The sequence below is a fragment of the Grammomys surdaster genome, unplaced genomic scaffold (assembly GCF_004785775.1).
Source record: "Grammomys surdaster isolate TR1022 unplaced genomic scaffold, NIH_TR_1.0 348, whole genome shotgun sequence".
In the NCBI taxonomy this organism is placed as follows: Eukaryota; Metazoa; Chordata; class Mammalia; order Rodentia; family Muridae; genus Grammomys; species Grammomys surdaster.
In genome coordinates, this window is record NW_021604767.1 from 123,314 (window position 1) to 145,089 (window position 21,776).

The 21,776-nt window shown below is 40.9% G+C and overlaps 1 protein-coding gene across 5 annotated transcripts in view; it reads right to left on the reverse strand.

Moving 5' to 3' along the window:
- Window positions 1–21,776, reverse strand: part of Utrn (utrophin) — a 429,847-nt gene that overhangs the window by 94,971 nt on the left and 313,100 nt on the right. For all 5 annotated transcript variants that reach the window (XM_028779235.1, XM_028779234.1, XM_028779233.1 and 2 more), the window contains 2 exons: window positions 18,647–18,776; window positions 1,505–1,773 (listed from right to left, as the gene is read on the reverse strand). In XM_028779235.1, the coding sequence (XP_028635068.1) occupies window positions 1,505–1,773; window positions 18,647–18,776 (399 nt within the window). The remainder of the gene's footprint in view (window positions 1–1,504; window positions 1,774–18,646; window positions 18,777–21,776) is intronic.

Below are 21,776 nucleotides of genomic sequence, written 5' to 3' on the forward strand. Positions count from 1 at the left end.
ATAGTAAAAATACACCAAGTGTCCAATATTTGAAAAAGATGCACTGATAAACTAATGATTATGTTTTTCTTAAGCTATTTTTAAATTCACATTTATCCAGGGAAATGTTTTTTGGAACACTGTAGGTTTTGGAAGAGGTCTACTTAACTTATAGAATAGGCAGACATACATCATTTATCAGAAATGGAGAACACTATATTCTTTGTTAACACTTGTTTTAAGTTTAAAAGTTTAAAAGTATTTGAATTTTAGACAGTTTAAATTCAAAAGGTTGGTCAAGGTTGTATTTATAAACATTAGATTGAAAGAGGTCTCTGCAGTGAAGGAGGACAATTTAAAATCACAGAGAATCTAGACCTAACCAGCTGTGTGGGCTTGAACAACTGCAGTTTTGCCTCAGGGAATAATCCTTACCTCGTTGCTGGTGTGCGGATTTAAAAGAGACATCCACACGAACTGACTGAGAACACTCCTTGGCAAAGAAGAAGAAGCCTTATGAAATGATAGCTATTGCTACTCCTCTGTCTATATGTTCAAATGTTTAGTCATGTAACTGGCCTGAGTATTAATTTCCCAGAGCTTATCTTTCCACTCAGCCATACTCACAATAAAGGAAGACTGCCACCACAGTGTCTATGAACAACAGATGTGTGTACTTTTTGCAATAAAATCTCCATGCATGATGGAGAGTGTTGGATTCATCCCTTCTGATTGTCTCAGTGCTCACGCCCTCTGATGTGATTCATGACTATACAAACCTTGCATTCTCTGAAGTTGTAATCTGTGTCTTTTGCTGCCTAAATTTTGCTACTCCCTCTGACCCCCTGTCCTGAAAATGTGTACAATGAGTAACCAAAGCTGATTTACACCATAGAACTAATTTCCTTAACCTTGGACAATTCCTGACTACAAATGGAATTTATAACTAAATTTATTTTTCATTTACTCAGACAATAAGATAGAAATTATAGATGAGAATTCCCACTAAAGCAGTTTGTTTTTTTATTAAACCTTTAAATCCAACCACCAGTTTCTAGGAGACAGAACCTGTAAGCTGTACCATAGGGATACGATTCTATTAAATTTAGGCTGTGGGAATTATTACAAAATAAAGAGATTTTTTTTAAAAAAACAAATGAATAGGAAACAAAAGAAAATGAAATGGGAGGCATATCTGGAAACAAAGTGAACTTAAAAAGTTTTGGGGCAGTTTTGTCTTGTTTTAAATGGTTAAGCCTAATCTACACTATTTAGGGATATTCAGTTAGGATCTTAAAAATGTTTAAACAAACTAAATTATCATAAAGCCACCTTGGTGGGTTTCTTTTTTGGGGAGAGATACATGTGGTAAACATCTGTCATAATTCCTGACTTGGGTGGGGAGCTGAAGTGGCCGTTATAAAAATCCCTTATAATGATTTCTATATGTTGGTCTATTTATTTGTGTTCTACCCAACAACAACACATTCCTTAAGTATTCTTTGTCAAAGGCAATGGTGCTGACCAGGGTTTTCTCTATGTGATCCTGTAGCGAGTCGATAAGCAGGTCTCCCACGGGCTTCCAGCCGTTCTGTACAGCCTCAACCTCCTTCATGTCGGCATCCAGATCATCCATAGCTCCCTGCAGGTCTCGGAGTTTCTCTAACGCCTTCCCGACTTGCTTTTGCCAGTTGCTGGTCACAGCATTGAGACTCTCCCACTTCTCCCTGACTTCAGAAGACTGTTTGCGCATGGCTTTGGCAATCTTCTGGGCCCTCTCCTCAGGAGTTAACTCTGTAATTAAAGAAGAGAGGTTTAGCTTGGGAGTCTACTCAGGTATACATTTATTCTTCATCTCCAAGTTAAATCTCACGGTTCAAAGGGTTACTAGTGTATAGATACAAAGGCTGAGTTACAGTGGTCAGAGGAAAAAACTTCTCTAAATGTGTTTACCAGTTAGACATAGTTAAGTCTAAACACACACTCAGAAAGGAAAAGAAAATGGTTGCTCAATTAGTAAATGGTTTAATGTTCATGGTGACTTCTGGATTTTAATACTTTAGCACTTATAAGCCTTGAAATGTACCATGATAACTCAAGAAAGAAAACATTCTCCCTTTACCATAAATTTACTTATGTGAAAATCCAAAGACGGTTTTTCATTTCATTGTTCTCAAGAGACATTAGAAGCATAATTAGCAGAGAATAGCTGTAAGTTATAAGAAAAAATTAATCTACCATGTTCCTTTAAAGAACAAGTTCAAGACATATGACATCTTAGAGACTTCATCATCCATAAATTTGCTTGCTTGTTCATGTTTAACAAAGGACATTTCCTGAAGACTAGACACGGAAACAGAATGTTTATCCACATATCACCAGGAAGACTGCAAGATTACAAGGACCATCCTTGACATGTAACAGAGCCAGGAGTCTAACAATAAACTAAGCCTTTCTCATGGAAAGGATGCACACAATATAAGGCTAGTAAGAAGAGCGACAGCCCAGAGGTGAAAAAAAGATGTCCACAGAAACCAAAGTCAGATCGGTCCTAAGCCCAGGGCCAGAAACAGTGAACCCAACAAGACAAGGACAAAAGGACACATTTGGACACAGAGAGTGACTCACAAAGCAGGACAACCAGGTATGGGAATGTCTGGGACTCTCAACCCCACAATTGGGGATCTCCTCTTTAATCTTTAAGCTGGTTTGAGTATACCTTCTTGACTGTCCCCAGAAACAGAGAGGCAGATCAAAAAAACACAGAGTCATGGCAAAAGACAGGGTCGTCTAAGGCAGACATGTATACAGATGTTCCTGGACTTAAGGTAGGCTTGTGGGTAAACCCACCCTAAGCTGAAAAGGAATCTTAGAAATCAAAACTAGATTTATTAGATCTGACATAACAAGTATCACAGCTCAGCCTATACTGAGTACGGATAGAGTCCCAATATGGACCTGTGGTTAGACAAGCTCACTGAACACAAAGCTTTCTCCGTAATAAAATACTAAAGATCTCATAATGTACAGAATACCACACCAAGTGCTTGGAACATAATGGCCGCAGGGCTGCAGTCTCCCATCATTGGAGCCCCGAAAATCTTTTACGATGTTTCATCCTAAGTCTTTATCTGCAATAATAGCCCACCTTTTAGTATCAACTACACTAGTAATTTCTACGTCACCTTAAAATGCTTCCTTGGGAAAATAAAGTTTATCCAGCTTAATCACAAAATGGACTTTGTCCTAAAATGAACTGAAGCCAGCATTCCTAAACCTTCGCATCCACCCTTATTAAAAAAAAAAAAAAAATCTGCCTGCCTATCTGTCCTTATCTGTGTGATTGAAAAGACAATTTAAAGAAGACAGACTATGCATGTTTGTTTAATTTTCCAGAAAATTTTAAACACTGATACTCAGACTGTAACCAAATGGCCTTTGAAGAGCACAGTAACCATGAATCGGTGCTGTTAAGTGGCTACTGGGTAAAAGGATCGAGAGTGAGAAGGGAAAGCACCAGACTGCAGCTCATGCATGCAAATACGTGCGTGCGAGCACACACACAGACACACAGGCACACACACACACACACACCACAGACACATACACATGCACACCTCCTGCACCATACATGCATACACATACTCCACATGCACACACACCACACATGCACACCTCCCGCACCATACATGCACACACACCATATTCACATACACTCACTAATAATAGGTGAAAGCCATCTTAGGATCCTAAGCCAGGGAGCCTAGAGAGAAGGGCCAACAAGTGTAACCAACACGTCAGGGCAGCCAGACTCCAGGGAGAGGGAAAACAGTCAGAGTGCCATTAAGAGGCAAGCTCCTTTAAATCCTTATACCTTCGAGACATCTGCAAAATGCTAAATATAACACTTACATTTTATATTTTACACAAATGTAAAATGTTATGTGTGAGATGAAAATTTCATTCCCAGCAGCCTCAAGAGAGGTGAGGTAGCTTTTATGAGGGCTACACCTGCGCTGGTTAATAAGTTACTGGGGCTTTTCAAAGAATGTATATTAAGCATTTGTGTTTCAATGTCTATGGGAGCAAAGGAGGGAGAAAGGGAGGGAGGGAGGGAGGGAGGAAGGAAGGGAGAGAAAGAGAGACAGAGACAGAGACAGAGAGATTCTGCCTGTTAATTTTGAGACAAGACAGCTTACTCACAGTGGTTTCTCTTGGATGAAGTAAAAACTGTTTCTGAGTCAATCACTGAATAACACAGCCCACAGAGGGGCACACAGAGCTTCCTCATCCTGGGACAAACATCCCATATTCACTGCCATGATTTTGTCCAGTGGAAGTTTCTCTGTTTGCTTGGTCCTTCCATTGGTTTATCATATGATCCCCTCTCAAGCAACTCACCAGTAGAGGAGCAAAGCTTGACACAAAACTCACCATCTGTTTATCACAGAGGACCTGTGCCCACTAAGCACTTTGGAGTCAGAACACAAGTACATCCCCCATTGCAGCAAGTCTTAGAAGCTGTTTTAAGCCAACAAGAGAGAATAACAAACAAAACAAAACCAAAATTTTCCATGTTCGTGAGGCATGTAAAAAACAAAGCAATATGTAAAATATCAAGTTAGGGCAATTTGAGGGGACAAAGCAGAAAAAAGAGAAAAAAGGAAAAAAAAAGAAAAGTCTAAAGAGGCAGAAAAGATTTACAGGGAAAACAATACAGAGCTTAAAGAATGCATTTTTTAAAAACAAAATCTTCTCATTTGAAAAGCAATGGATAAAATGTTCTTTTAAAGTATCAAAAGCTTCTGTGGTAAATTCTGAAGCAAATTCTGAAGCCCTGGGTGGAGAAGCATCTTAGCCAGTCATTCTATAGCATGGTATTGTATGAGAAACCCCGCGGAGAGCTGATTCAAACCGATCCTTTCTAGAAGCTGCTATCAGAGACCCACAGTAAAGCTCTGTGATTTGGCCCATCTAGCTGGAGATTCCTGGAGAGATGCCCACACTGCCCCATTGGTCCCAGGATCTGTCAGTAGAGCGTGTCTAGCTACTGGGTTGATGTGTCAATCCCACATACAACAGGGCTACTCAATACAGGAGGCCTGGGAGCCCAGTGATAAGAGAGCACTCTAATTTGTGATGCCAGAGAGGAGAAATAGAAGGACAAAGCCAAATACATTTGCTGCAATTCCGAGGCCAGAAGAGCTCTTTCCATGTCACTGGCCTTCCCACCCAGAGTCTGTGTACACCTGAGTGGAAATTTCCATCCCATCCTCTCCACCCTCCACGTTCAGGCCTGGAGATCAAACTGCACAAAATTTGAAGGTAGAATTATATTTAAATTGTATTCTTTACATGCGTGGATTTTATTTGATAATATATTCTATATCCCACCATACGTGATGGATATTTTCTCTGTTTTCTATTTTCATTCTATGATTTTAAATAGTATAGTCTACAATGTGCTACAGATTTTAGCATGACCCAAAGGGGAAAAGTTGAACTTAGTGGCACATGCCTGGAATCTCTTGAGGCCAGCCTGGGCTACATGGAAAGGAGGAGAGGAAAGCTCAGTAAATCTTTATATTTCTTCGAGTGTGCTCATGGATTGTGCTGCGTTTATAACAGGCTATTTTAAACCATGGGAACAAGACTACAGGGAGGAAAGCAGACGAAGGCTAGGAGGCAGGCCCAGACTCAGGCAGCAGAACCACTTCATTCTTGTGCATGCCTGCTGCTCCAGTACAAGACACGCTGCGTGACTTGCTCATCCCTGTCCTTCCAAGAGTAAACCCCATGGAATTCTTTTCTCTTCTTACTCTAGGAAAACATTTTACTCTTGGTGTTTACTTTAAGAAAGGTAGACATTCTCCCTTTGTATGCTTGTGAAAATATTTATTTTAAACATAATTCTTTTATAAAATAATCATAGTCATTTATTGGAATCATTCTGGTCTTATTGCTAAGGATGATTTCCTAACTTTATCATATTTTTTTTTCTTAATTTTGGTATTGGTCCAGCTTCTACTTCTTGTTACTACTGATTCCAAATATTTACATCACAAACATTTATTTCCTCTCCATCTTGGTTAAGAATCCAGACAGGTGACCAGTCTGTCACTGACTTGCAGTGAATACTTTAGCTTTACTTTTTAAAAACAATACTAACCTTCATTTCTAAATGTCTGCTTCACTTCCCCCAACCCTCTTGCCAAGCCCATGTAAAGCTACTTCTTCAAATATAAACCTTCAAAAGTCATTTGATCTGTGGTCATGCCCAATATCTGAGTTGTATTATGTGGGGTGGTTTTCTTTGCATTAATTTGCAGTCATTTATATTTTATCAATACATGCAAGGTTAATGTTAGCAATGATAAAGAAAAAGGTTGCAAGTAGAATTTCACTGCTATACAATTCGTTGTAAGCAAAGATTAAGAGTTCTAACAGGATATGTTATCCTAGATGCTGCTCACTCTTATTTTATGGAAACTCAGTTTATAAAAGACATACACACATACACACACAGAGAGTGAGAGAGAGAGAGAGAGAGAGAGAGAGAGAGAGAGAGAGAGAGAGAGAGGCAGAGAGAGACAGAGACAGAGAGAGAGAGAGAGAGAGAGAGAGAGACAGAGAGAGAGAGACAGAGAGAGAGAGACAGAGAGAACACTGAAGGTTTTCAATAAAAGTTCTAGTTCTGAGTCTAGGAGATCTGGATTCCTCACGAGACTGTTCCCATTCTCCCAGCCAATTAGACCACTAGAGTTCAAGAGAAAAAAGGATTCACTCACTCTCTTTTGGTGCTTCTGAGTGGAAGGAGGAACATGGAACGAGGGGTTAAATTAAGGGGACATAGACATAAAAGAAAATTTGGTCTGGGATCTGATTGGCCTTTCCTGCTTGTATAGTTGAGACTCAAGAAATTTCAACACAACTGATAAAACCAAAGTTGTATACAGAGATAATGTATGCTCTACAAAAGATATCTCAAAGGAGGATGCTGAATAAAGGATAAATGAACAAAGGAACTATGGTTATGTGGGGAGGGCGGGATGTTTTTAATGTTGGATTTCACTGTATTAACACTCGTGTCTCATACCCAAATCTATGAATGTACATCCTAAAACCACTCTGCAATTTCCTCTACCAAAGGAAATCCTATAGGGTTCAAGAAACAAGCAAACTAATTATCATTCTATTTAACTTGTAAACTTCACTTTTAAGTTTGGCTTAATCTTTTAAATCTTGTTACAAATTACATCCATTGAAAGATGTGTGTGTGTGAGTGTGTGTGTGTGCGTGTGTGTGTGTGTGCGCGCGCCCTTGCACTCATGAGTGTGCACGCACACATGTTTTAAAGATAGTTCAATATGACTCCAGCCCACACTCATGTCTTAGCTGTATACTCTCCTCTTCCTACTATGCCTCTCTAAATACTCCTGTTTTATCTGAGTGGAGGAACCACAAGGTCACACTCCTTAGGATGCTGGAAGTAATGATGGGCTGTGTCCGTCTACTGATGGTCATACTTTGAGTATCTTTCTCTCTCTTTACAACCACTCCCCTCTCTTCATAATCAAAAGGTGTTTCTGATTAAAATACCAGGGAATATATTATTTCCACTCCCAAGTCTCCTGATTAAATAATTAAGATAAACTTAATCTCTCTAAAATGTTCCATCAGTGGCTAAGAGGACCCTGTCCATTTCTAGTCTGGTAGATGACAGATGGCAACAGTTCATTATGGACCAAATCACAAGCATATCAAGTGCCCTCAGCTGATTAAGACTTCTAATTACGCTCATCTTGTAAATTATAAGGTTGACAAACTAGTAGAGGCTACTTAGAGCTGATCGCCCAGCAGATGCAAGACTACATCTTTCAATGAGGATAGGCTGAAGGGTGGTATGACAGATCTGAGAGGAAAAAAAAGAGGAACGAGAGGAAAGGATATAAAAAACAAAATGTCCAAGAAAAGAGAGGTAGGGAATATCTCCCAAAATTTCAAAAGGCAACTTACTGAGGAGCATGAGGAAACAGACAGGAGGATCAACCACCCTGAGGGCCAGGGAATCTCAGTGAGGGCAATTCTGATTAGAAAATCACTGGTGTTTGGCTGGAGAGGGGGGATGGGGAATGGGGGAAACATTGTGGGAGAGGGAGTAACCAGGAGGAAGCAGTGAGCAGGATGTAAAGTGACTAAGTAAAAGAAAAAAATTACATTAATTTAAAAAAAAAGAGAGAAAGAAAATCACTGGTGGTCATTAGATTTTATTCTTCCTGCAAAATAGCCAAGGAATTCCACCATGCTCTCAGATGTAAGCAAAGCTATCATGCTGAGCTAAGGCTAAAACAGGCAAAACTACTAATGACAGCAGCACCCAGGGCAGGAGCAGGGAAGTCAGAGAGAACCTGAACAGACAAGGGAGGCTTGTGCTGGCAATCAGAGAGCCAATTCCAGACGCTCCCGACTCTCCACAGCAGTGATTCCCTGAGTGTCCTCCTGCTGACAACAGTGTTATGATTTATTCATTGTCACACTGGACAACAACAAGCAGGTCACTGGGGCCAGGAGACGGGACTGAATGGCATAAAGAGACACTGAGAACATTCGGTGTCAGCAGGACAAGGAATTCACCATGCTATCAGATGTATTCCCAGGATCTCTAATACCCCCCAGGCATGTGGTAGACACTCAGTAAATATTGCTAAAGGAATGAATAGTTCTCTTGGTACATCTTTGACTTACCAACCAAAAGGAAGGAAAATAAGCAAAGCAGTGGGTAGGGCTGGGGGGATGGTTTAGACATACCTGGGACAACAGCATGAGGATCTGAATTTGAATCTGAGGACCAGAAGATCCCTGCATCACTGACTAGAGAGTCGAACTGAATGGTTAGCTCCAGGTTTAGTGGACAGAACAAGAACTGAGGTGAAGAAGTCATAGAGAAAGACACCTAATGCTGCCTTCTGCTGTCTACAGTCACTGGCTTACTTAGACTCACTCCCACTGTACTGGCTGGTTTTGTGTGTCAACATGACACAAGCTGGAGTTATCAAAGGGAAAGAAGCCTTCCTTGAGGAAATGCCTCCATGAGATCCAGCTGTAAGGCATTTTCCCAATTAGTGATCAAGGTGGAAGGACCCATTGTGGGTGGTGCCATCCCTGGGCAGATAGTCCTGGGTTCTATAAGAAAACAAGCTGAGCAAGCCAGGGGAAGCAAGCCAGTAAGCAGCATTGCTCCATGGCTTCTGTATCCACTACTCCCTCCAAGTTCCTACCCTGTGTGAGTTCCTGTCCTGACTTCCTTCGGTGATGAACAGCAATGTGGAAGTCTAAGCTGAATAAACCCTTTCCTCCTCAACTTGCTTCTTGGTCATGATGTTTTGTGCAGGAATAGAAAGCCTGACTAAGATAACCCCCGACAACCTGCCCTCCAACTAAACACATGCACACAATACACACGCACACAAATTCAACACATGTGCATACACACACACACACACACACACACACACCTTGGGCTGGTCCCTGCTACACAGAGAAGCTAGTAATCTATAAGCCAGAAATTTCAGGAGCGCTCTACTTGAAGAAGTTAAGTGTGCTTCATGTTTATGTTCTGCTAAAATAAGCAACAAGTTTAACTGAAGAGGGACATCTATGCCTCTGCTGGCCTTCCATCTCCAAAACCATGGTGACACCTCAGAAGATTCTAGCTCCCAACCAAGAAACAATAACAAAAAACACCACGCTCTGCTCAAGGGCTGTAGTACTTTCCTGTCCTTTATGCTAAAAACAGAAAGTGACATCCCAGATGTAGATCCCCATACAATGTATCCCTGTAAAGTGTCCCTGTATCTTTTTATGAAGCAAATGTGTTTTATTTATTGATGGTCACAACACTGGCTGGGGAAAGTAGCAGCTGGCAAGCAATTTATTAAAACCATAACACTTGTCCATAACATAACTTCTGTTCTCAATAGAAAGAGTACTGAGTTATTTACTTACACAGAATTTTCTAGCAGTGATATTTATGACCACTAAAAGAAGTTTTGCGTTTTAAAAAATGTCTGCCCAATCCAGGGGCTTCTTCAGTTCAAGGCTGGATTACTATATCTACATGAACACTACAGAACTTTAATTGCGGGAGGATCTGGGTATTGCTCTGTAGTTAAGTACACTGAGAAAAAAAGTAACATATTTTTCTATGCCCTTTCATGCATTTCAACTTTACCCATCTAATTTGGACTTGGGAAGCTAATTAAATTATTGCTGTGCTCCACAGGCCTGAAAGCAATTACTTATACTTCAACTTTTTATGTGAAAATTAAAAAGACAAATTCTAATATTGCCTAAACATCTACTCCCTTGGTGACGGAATCAGTGAACTGGTGTGTGACTCTATTAAGCAGACTGGGATTTTAGGATGGGAAGTATAATAGTGGGTACAAAGAAGAACTGTATGCATTTAATTGTGATGTAAGTTTCCTAAAGGAAAAGAAAATCTTATTTCTACTCAATATACAGAAGTACTAATGAGGACAGAGGTAGATTCAAAACTCTAGAGGTTACAAGCACCAAGTATACTGACACAAATCTTGGCGCCTAACTTACACAGACTTATGAACTGAACATCCTCAATTTCCCTCTCTGGAAAATGGCAGTAGAAAACACTGTTATTTCAGAGTTCTCTCATGGAATTGCTCTGGAGCTTCTTAGGCTAGATCCTGGCCCGGTACCGGCATCTAATAAGTCCTGGCTGGCTATGAGGATCTATGTAACATCTCTCATCAATCACATGCTTGTCCTCTATGGGTAGTTATGGTGATAATAGGAACCTATCAATTCTAGAAAACCTCATTCTCTGTTACTCAGCCTAAATGAGGGGAAGGCTTTCCTCAAGAGACTCCAGTTGTAAAGAGACACAGTCCATTCCCCTCTCTTGTGAGAAAAGAAAACCAGCAGAGAAGAAGCCAGGAAGGCCAGCCTCCTGGGTGGCACTTCCACTGCTGCCGCCAGCTGCATCCCTGCTCCTCTTGTGGCCCTGTTATGGGGCCCAGGGCCTAAGAGTGGGAAGCAAGGAAGCCTGTGAGGAGCATGTGGTCCCACCGCTCACAATGAAGAGATTTGAATCGATAAATCTGTTACTCGCAAAACAAACAAACAAAAAGCCTCAAGGGGGGAACCACCTGCCAGTTTAATAGCCTAATTATTTCTGTTAGGTAAGGTGTAATTTGGCCCCATTTTATTGGCTACAAGGAAACAATGGAACCCTAAGTTACTTGGAGAAGCCATACAATAGGACCTTCTATTAAACTATATGACAATTCCATACTGTCACTCATTTAATGGTCATAAAAATTTCGATCTGCACAAGTTTGTCATTGCTGCCATAATATGAGCTGACATGGAATTACAATGTGATTTAAATTCTGAAATATGTCTTTAGTTCTCCAAAAGGATAATCACCCTTCAGCCTACCACACCAAGCCCAGTAGTGTACTCCTGTCAGATACAATGTTTGTCTTAGGGTTTCTATTCCTGTGATAAAACACCCTACACATAAACAACTTAGGAAGAAGGATTTCTTTCAGTGTACAACTCTAAAGTCACACTTCATTGTTCAAGGAAGTCAGGGTAGGAACCCATTCAGGGAAGGAACCTGAAGGTAAGAGCTGATGGAGAGGCCTTGAAGGAATACTGTTTACTAGCTTGGACCTCATGGTTTGGTCAACCTTCTTTCTAGGTGCTCCAGGTCCAGCAGCCCAGGGGTGGAACCATCCACAGTGATCTAGGCCTTGTCCTACTAATTATCAGTCAGCACCAATATCATACAATATAGGAGTCCCATAAGAGAGAAACACTGCTGGTATTTGGTCTTCTGAAACATTTTATTGTTGTGTTTGGTATTTCAAAGAATACAGCATTACTCTGAGATACAACAAATGTTGTTAGTACACATAGCTAGCTGTCAGAGATCCAAGGAGGAAACACTGATCTGAAAAACTGATAGTAACCATTGACCCCCTGGTCCAGAAACAGTGAACTAATTATGAGCATAGCACTAACATATACCTGACATATTACTAAGTATACGTACATAAACACATTACATTAAGAACTATATTTTTCTATGACTATTTGTGAATGTTATTGAACTGAAACAAAGGTGACTAGCCTAGGATAAAACAAGCCATTCTCAGAAGAGGACACTGTCTGTCGTCACAGTAACAGGAAGACTTTAGCCAGAATTATTTTTAAAGCTGATTTGTGGGAAAATTAATGAACAAAAAGCATACTGTCATATGATACATTAGTAATTATTATTGGTGGTGACGGGCAGTTGGGAAGATGCCATATTCACTGGCTATCTCTGGAGAACGTGGATTGGGGAGGCAGAGTCTGCCCCTGGCTGTGAATCTCACCGTGCACAGATCTTTGACACAGGATGGCAACTCAGATGCAGCTCAGAGAACAGCAAGGGAAGTTGGCAGCACAAAGAAGAGCCAAGAAATATATGTGTGCAAGGCTAAGAGGTTCTTGACAAGGAGTCAAGAAGGAGCTAGGAGGTCAGCGGCCAGAGGGGTCCACATGAGCAGAGATGGAGGAGGTGAAATTACAGGGACAGGCCCAAAGCCAGCGGAAACCCAGGGGTGACGGAAGGGCAATAAACACAAGCTTAATGCTGCTTCTGCATCTTCCCTTGATTATCTCAATGACCTTGGTCGGCCAGGCAAGATGCTCTTGGCCCTAGCAATTTTTTTTAAATGATAAATGGTACCTTTATAATCTGTCTAGCACATTCATCTGGTTCAAAGAGTGAATACAAAAGCAGTTTAAAAAATAGGAAAAACAACACAAATGGTAGGAACTGTATATCCTATTATAAACTGGATGATAATGATCAACTAAAAGCAATTTGCATTGAAAAGAAAAATGTGTCGATAGGATAGATTAAATGACATTACTCCTATGCCATTCAGACAGAACACTGAACACAAAGCTCTCTAAATCTCCTACAGTTACTAACATAACTTTAGTTCCACTAAAGGATCGTATTTACTTGAATCACTTCTAAACATTGTAGGTTGTTCTGGTAGCTGAGTTTTCCACATGATTACATGATACCCATTTAACTCAATTTCTTTATGGTTCTCACTTTTGGAAGGAAGTTTATTAAAATACAGTAAGACTTCTTACTCTTTCTGCCATCGGAAATAAACAACATAGCTTCAGTTTTTACAGAGTCTTATCTAGTGTCTGTATTGTTGAATTTCTCCTCATCGCTGTCATCTGGCTGTGGTCATTCCTGTCAACCTTGGTCTTGCATTGTTACTTCTACCTAGTTACTTGCTTGCAATTCACAGGACATGGAGTTCAAGTTCTCACAACCTGTCTGAATCGTGAGTCTGCATCTCTGAAAAAGTACCTGATAACTCTGCCCAAGCCCAGAGTGGGGTCTCTACGTCCTGCTTATTGTATCCACTGTACATGTTCAAGTCACTTCTTCAGATTCTCAATAGACAGGAAGTCAGTGGGGCCCCAGGGAGGGCCAAGCACCTGGCCCAGCCTTTGGTGGCATGGTTTCATGAGAAGATGCTAGAGGATCACACAAGAAATCTCTGTCAACAAAGTATTTAAGAAGTCACTGAGCTTGGGAGGGAGTTTGGTGGAGCAAGTAGGTGCTGTGCCAGTGTAAGAGGAGAGAGCTGGAAAACAGAGTAGAGGGATCATGAGTGGAAAAGGTGAACAGTAAGACAAGGCAGGCCATTGCTGCAGAAAGCATAAGTCTGGTGTCCAGTGGATGACACAGAGCATGGAACACAGAGTATGTGGCATGAGACAGGGTCAGATAGAACATGGATATCAGGTCTTTGCTCGACCTTCTAAGGCAGGAGAAGCCCAGATCCCATTCAAAAGAAATGGGAATTCTGGTCTTTAGACAGATCATTTGGGTCACAGGCTGATGGGTTCAGTAAGTAACATATGTGCCATGCAAGCACGATGACTTGAACCTAATCTCCAGAATGTCCATGTAAAAAGCCAGCTGTAGTGTTACATGCCTGTAATCTCAGGAAGGCAGAGACATATGGATATCTGGCTCTCGATGGCTAGGCAGCACAGCTGGATTGACAGATATAGGTAAACATGAGAGACCCTGTCTTAAGAGGAGATAAAGCATGGCTAAAAAAAGATACCCGACGTTAACTTCCCTCTGCATACACTCACATGCATGTGCACCCCACACGATAATGCTGGGTGATACTGCTTTTGAAACATTCGAAAATACATGCAACATTAATTGTTAATAAAGTTGATAACAGAAAAATGAAATGAGGAGAGTGGAGCTTGCAAGAGAAAAAGACATTTGAAAGAAAAACGATGGAGAACCATTTTCTAGAATTAAAAAGAGATGGATCCATCTTTGTACCCTAGGGGCATAATGCACCGGGAGTATTCAAAAACTGTTTATTAAATAGAACTAAAAGCCATAGATGGATTAGGCTAGCACTAATGCCTCCAACACAGAGCACTTTACTATTACTCAGGATGACTAATGCTCAAACAGTCTCTGTTTCTGATAGTGGTTGTACATAAGTCACAGTAAACAACAAAAAAAAAGGATAAAAGCTATTATGGATAATTTCCCTCCATTTACTTTTAACAGCAGGTAAAATGGGCTACCATTACAGAAAATAATATCAAGGAAAGATATGGTTGGAAAATGCTTCCTGGAAAAACCAAAAAAAAAAAAAAAACTCATAAAGTTAAACTGATGTAACAGTTTTCTCTTGCCAGTCCCCGGATGTCTCCTGGCTGGAAATGGGAACTGAGCAAAATCCTGAGTCTAAGAGCAAAGGAGAGAAGCTACAAAAGTGTCCTTTAAAGTTTTAAATGGCTGTCCTCTCACCTAACTATCTCCTCCCTCATTTTAAGGGTACGCTTGGGGGACAGCAGTCTCCACTCTGACACTCAAACTCCTGACCTTCCTTGTGTACAACCAAGACTCTGGGCAAACACTGGGTAATGAAGGTAGTGGTGTTTGCTTTCTTTCTTACCTTTTTGTGTTTAGGCTTCATCTGCAACTAACCTAAATCCTTTTTATGGAATGTGTCTTAGGGGTCTTACCCATCCCCAGCCATAGTCTGCTGATACATTCATTCATTCATTCATTCATTCATTCATTCACAATGTAAGAGGCAGCGATCACATACCAGACACTATAAAATATATCAGCGAAGGAGATGGATAGTGGGAAGAGTGTGTGCTACAGAAGCAAGGACCTGAGTTCAGATCCCAGCACTGCATTAAGAAGCTGGGCATGGTTCTGTACAGATATAATCAGAGTGCACATGCTTGTGGAAGTAAAGACGAGTGACCCCCAAGTTTGCTGGCAGGTCAGTCTAGCCAAGTGATAGAGATCATTTATAGTAGGAAACTAAAATACAAGGTAAAAAAGGATTGAGGAAATTGTGCCATGTTCACTCGTGTCTTCCACATACACATGGACGCACATATGAATGCACATGTGCACATGTGGCAACAACACTGGGAAGAACTAAGGACATGACAATTGAATAAAGACCCAAGGTGGGGGGGGGGAGTAGGAAAAGGGATAGAAGCAGAGAGGAAGGGGAGGGTGGGAAGAGAATGAGTGGGAAGGTAGTGGTGGTAGGAATAGGCACAGGGATCTGGGAAAGGAGCAGGAATGTTCCAGAAACAGGGAAGAGACACACAAAGGTTTTGAGATTGGAACAATCCTAGATGTTCAGGAAATAGCAATGTAGCCAGGATGGCAGACATAAGACTGCGAATGGGAACAACTGAGAGGCCAGGGTGGAGATAAAGAGTGCCAGCAACAAGCCTTCCCAGGGAGTCTCTCATGATGTCAGCTGGCTCACACTTTCATTTCTTCATTATTATTATTCAGTTGCTGCAGGAAGAAAAGATCTTAAAAGGGGAGCAGGGGAGGGAGCCAAGCTGAAGGGACAGTCAGTCATCCAGTGGGAGGGGATATTGGTTTGGAAGAAGATTCGGTGGTAAAGGCTTCTGGTGTCGTTTCCGTGTAGCAATGAGGGGACTTGCTCAAGGACTGGATGTGGTGATGAAAACAAAGAATTCCAGAGAAGTTCCAAGAATTCCTGGCTAAACAACCTGGAGGACAGAATGTCTAAGGTAAGGCTCAGGAGCTGTAAGGAAAGAGGATGCAGGGAGCAGAAGGCTACTGATCGCTACAGGACATGAGCTCCATAACTTGCTCTAAGTAGTTGGAGTCCGGTTTCACTTCATCTGAAAAGTCAATACTCCATCATCACCCATCCTTACTCTCACCCTCAGCTTCCGCAAGCTCAGATCTGCTCTAGAGACTCAGATTTGAAGGATCTGAGGAGATGAAGTCTTCCAACGAACTTTCTATAATTTGGTTCATTTAAAATTTGGTGGTAAATGATTATTAACTAAACAGTTAATAAACACGTTCCTGGAGGAGACTGTAGGCAAAGGCAGAATAACAAATAAAGCTAGTTCTTTATCTCACACCTTATGTAGGCTTCTTTATGAATCAAACCCAGTGCCTCATACATACAAAGTACTGCTAAAATGGGAACACTCAACTCAGGGTATAGAAAGGAACTTTAGCATCTGAAGAAAAGAGGGCACAGAGCATCTGGGAGCAGTGAAGAGGGTAGAGCTGGAACCCCGACATGTAGTTTCCCTCTGGGGCCCTAGGTGGATCTAGGCTGTTTCATCTCTATGGACCCACTCAAACACTGTACCTAAAGGACATCAGAACTCTCTAAAACATTCTTGGGCAAAGAATCCTTAAGGAAACAGACAAAATAAGAGCATATGGCGTAACCATGACAACACAGTTCCACAATCACTCCATCACTCAAGCACAAACTAGAACCAAAGCAATAGTGAGAAGAAATATTAAAGAGGCTCTAAGAGTACCTAGGAGAGCTTTGATTACAGTTCAAATATCGTGCTAGATCCAAGAGCTTCTCCTGTATGTAATGGAACATCAGAGAAGTTCCATCGGAAGAAGAACAGGAACTTTCTCTGATAGTCGCTCATCATTCAGAGCAGACTAAAGTAGAGGACAGATAATGCAGGAGCAATATTACATTGCAAATATAGGATGGAACAATACAGGGAGGCAAACGCTAAGGAAAGTAAGGACTGCGGCTGGACACGGTGGTGCAGCTTTCTGGAGGCAGAGGGAGTGTATCTTTGTGAGTTCAAAGGCAGCCTGTCTGCAGTGCATTCTAGTACAACCAGAGCTCTAGGATGAGAGACCTCAACTCATAAATGGAAAACAGAAAAGCAGCAGCTGTTTCTGCCTAAAAAGTATCCCAAGACCACACATAACAAGCTGAGAACCCAGATTTAATAGCAGTACGCAGGCATTGCACACACATGTGCATGCTCTGGGTGTGTAAGATATACATATGTAACAAGAAACACTCATCTGTTATTAGCAAAGAACAGCAGAGGTTTAAGTCTCTCAGGTGATTTTGCATTGCATTTGCATATAGCCTCCTAAGTACAGCCTTCGGTATACTTTAAATCATGTCTCGGTTACTTAAAACACTGAATAAAATACAGACGATGCTGGGTAAGCAGCTGTCCCACAGTAGCTTTTACGCAATAACAATAAGAGAAAATGTGTGTAGATGCTTAATACAAATGCAAATTACTTCCTTAATAATTTCAATCCATGTTAGTTGGATCCACAGATATAGGGCCCAGTGAAGCAAAGAGCCAAGAAGTTCTTCTTGACCTTCAGAAGAGTTTACTTTTCAAAGACAGAAATAATAATTGGGAGTGATTTAGTTTGACCAGCGCTGGGAGACTCCATGGGACTTGGGTTCCCAGTTGGCTACTTCCACAGACAGTGTGGAAGCAAGAGCAAAAAATAAAGTTAATGGTGGAAAAGACACTGACTGCTCTCTATGTGGGATGGGGTGGGGAAGGGAGGTTACTTATACAATCATAGTTCCAGCTTCAGTGAGGGGAGGGGTTCCCACTGCATCCCCTGACAAGAAGTCACTCCTAGATAGTTAGGCACTCTGACTACCTGCTCTCCCAGGTAAAGTGAATGGTGGAAAAACAATTTGAACAACATGCTTTTTGAAGATTTATTTACTTTTACACGACATGTATGGGTATTTTGCCTGCATATTATGTGTGCATATCATGTGTGTACACAGTGTCCTTGAAGGCCAGAATAGGGCATCAGATCCCCTGGGACTGGAGTGAGAGATGGGTGTGACCTACCATGTAGATGCTGAGATTCGAACCCAGGTCCTCTGATAGAGCACCCAGTGCCCTTAAGTGCTGAGCCATGTCCCCAGTTCTATAAGTTTGTTTGTTTTTAAATATACCATAAAACTTTTATTAGCAACACTACAAAATTTAATAATGATATGTTGGCCCCAAGATAACATGCTAAATTTTTTCTTAAATTTACTATGGGAAGAATTGTTATTTCCTAAAAAAGAAGTTAATTCGTGCTTCATTTTAAGCTAAATATCTGGATGCAACAGGTTGTTATTTGTACATGCTTGATGCTTCAAGAAAAAGGCTGCTTGTTTGGTTGGTTTTGTTGTTGTTTTGTTTGTCCCCTGGAACATGAGTTTCTTATGACATAGAAATGAACCATACTCACCTGTCTTTGATTGTGGGTTTCTTCTTGGTTCTTCGGGGGCCTCTATTGGCTGATCAGCCAGAAAAACTCGAGCTTGATCTACGGCGTTGAGCACAGAATATTCTTTCTCCTTTAGCTCACGTCTCAGCACCTTCGAAAAAGGAAACAGAGGTGGAGTGTATGAGTACCCTAACACATCTACAGCAGATAAAGGCGTGCATTTTAGCTCGACCACTTCTGACTGAAGCTGCAGAGGGCGTGGCTTAAGCCAACATTCAGACAAGCTACAAGTGAAAATGTGTTATGTGTAGAGACAATAGAAAGTGTGAATAAAAGCCAAAGGATTAAAAAACATCTCTGAAAATGTTGTCTTTGTTGAATGAAAGAAGAAAAAGACAAAGGACGAGAGGGCACTTTAAGATATTCATCCACAGGTGTTCACTACATTGTATCTGAATTTACCAAATGTGAACTTGGAGAATTCCCACTGTGTGGAGTTGCTAAAACATAATAGCCTGCTCAAAGACACTTCTTCCTTAAGACTGACAAGAAACATTGCATCCAATGATGCAGCAGAAGGTAATTTCACACGTGGTAATGAGGGCCTCAGAAGTGTTTTATGTTCTTTAGAATACATTGAGAAAAAAAATTAAGAGATAAGCACAAATTAAAGTATGTGAAATCAAAACTAAACCAAAGAGAACACATAAAAGACAGTCTCCAATTATCTTAAAATACAATGCGTCCATCTCTCACGCTGAGGGAATTGCTGTTTTTCTCTGGTGAGCTTTTCATGCAAATCTGGGACTCTCAGAAGAGCTTGTCTCTAGCACATTTATTCTTTTAAGTAGAGATGAACTTTCACCTCTGCTCCTATAAAATGTTTGGTGATTAAGACTCTAATTGACAAGGGTTTAAAGACAGCCATTCTCACTCAGGGATAAGACACCAACGTGTAAATATGTCTCGTGTACTATTTTAATCCTAAAGCAAATCTAAATCAAAGGCAGTAGCTAAGGCTCCAGAAGTAGACAGAGGTAGAGGCACAAGCGTGTGTGTGTGCCTTTGTACATTGGACATCTAATGGATGATGGGAAAGCTGATGAAGAGCCAGGCAACTGGGTTAGCATTCGACTACAAATTTACGTAGTGTTCTTAACAATACTGTTGGGCCTTCTAGATCCTTAAAAACCAAATCTGATTATCAGAGAGTCTCCCATAGTTTACTTGCTTTTCTCAACACATTAATCTACAACCTGCCATGGAGGGGGTGGGGGAGAGGGTCACCTTGCATTGAATTCTTGTTAGGGAATGTCTGGTGAACGGACTTGATAAGCCAGAGACAGAAGTCATGGGCAGGTAGAAACCACCCTTGGTAAATAAAGTGCTGGGGCTCTGACCCTGATGCCATATCTCTCCCCGCTATCCTAGAGAACCACATGCAGTATATATCTGTTCGTACGCTCTTTTGACAGTTTAATTTTGTTATTCAATTTGTCCTATTTCAATTTTATTTAATTGCATTCACAAAGAGATTTGACTTTCAACTGTATTACACATACAATTGCCACACCTTTTACCTCTCCATTAGACATAAAAGAAAGCCTGTCTTTTCCTAAGCACCTGGAGTGCATTAATGATAAGGTAATTAGAGTCCAATGAGTTGTTTTGGATACAAAGTAGCATCCAGTTTCTGGGATCACAGTCTCATTTGGGAACCACTTGAATGAATATAAGATAATCTAATTGGAATTTTTCTAGGTTAATGACTTTATATTTTTACTGAAAACAACCCTCTTTCCAAACAACAAGCTTTGGTAAGGTTGTGAGGAAGAGGACCCTCACACACTGCTGGGGGGTGGTAGAATCATTTGAGGCTTTAGTTTGGTGGTTCCTCAAATGTTAAACACAGGGTTTATCCTGTATCCTAGATATCCCAAAATATACTCAGATATACCCAGAAATAAAACATCTGTACAGATAAAAGCAGGCAAATGTTCGTAATAGCATGATAGCCAGACCGAGTGATCAACCAAACACAAATCTACTGATCAGTAGATAAGCAAAATTCGACAGAGCTGCATGACAGATCTTAGCAAGGAAAATGAGTCACAGACCAATGCAGGCTACCACTGGATAAAACTACCAAATGTTCTCAGTGAAATGATTCAGACGAAAGCCTGTGGTGCGAGATTCCATTACCACAGACAGGTCTATAGAGAGAGAAGTAGTAGATCCCTGGGTGCCTAGGGTTGGAGGCCTGAGTGGATGGAGGTAGACAAGGTTCTTTTTCATGTGAACAAACTCCATTACATCGAGTAATAAATGCAAACCAAGACGTAAATGGCTTTTGTACTTCTCTTCCCGAGAATGTTGGCCAGCTTAGTGCATGGCAGTGGAGAAATTCTGGGTGCTGGAGTCGGATAGAACACTCTTTTTGCTTTACTTACAACTTGAACATTTTAGATCAGCTTGAAAGCACTCAGTCACACAAGTGCTTAATCAAAGAAACCCTATCAGGCAGGTGCCACACAGGATAGCCATGCAGTAAGCGTCTAAGTCAATCACTGGAGGCCTTCCGCACTGGGGGCCTGAGTCCTGAGACCTTATGAAGGGGAACGAGTCAATGTAGATGACGTGAATGATAAACATATCCACAGGAAGATGTGGGGGAAACACTGGTACTCAAGGACAAGCAATAGTTTGCTACAAGGAAACTTCACAGGCACCTTTTAAATGAAAGCTTTTAAAAAAATGGAGGGAAGAAAAAGACCCAGGTCATTCCTACCCACATAAAATGCTCATCATAATTAACTGCAAAATATTTACCCAACTTTTTTTTTTAATTTTTATTTTTTATTTATTTTTTGAAATTTTATACAATATATATTTTTTTTATTATTAATTTCTTTTTTTTTGAACATGAAATGCTTTTTTATAGCATGTTTTACAAGGGGAGGGGGTAAGAGGGTCCAGGTGGTGGAAAAGTACAAAATCTTCTTGGCCTGTGCCTTGAAACATGTCATGGTCTATATGGTACACTGCCTTGAATTATGATCTACCTGCAGTTCTTCAGAAGATATGGTACACTGCTTGAGTTATGGTCTCCCTGCTATTCTTAAGAAGACATGGTACTCTGCTTTGAGTCTAT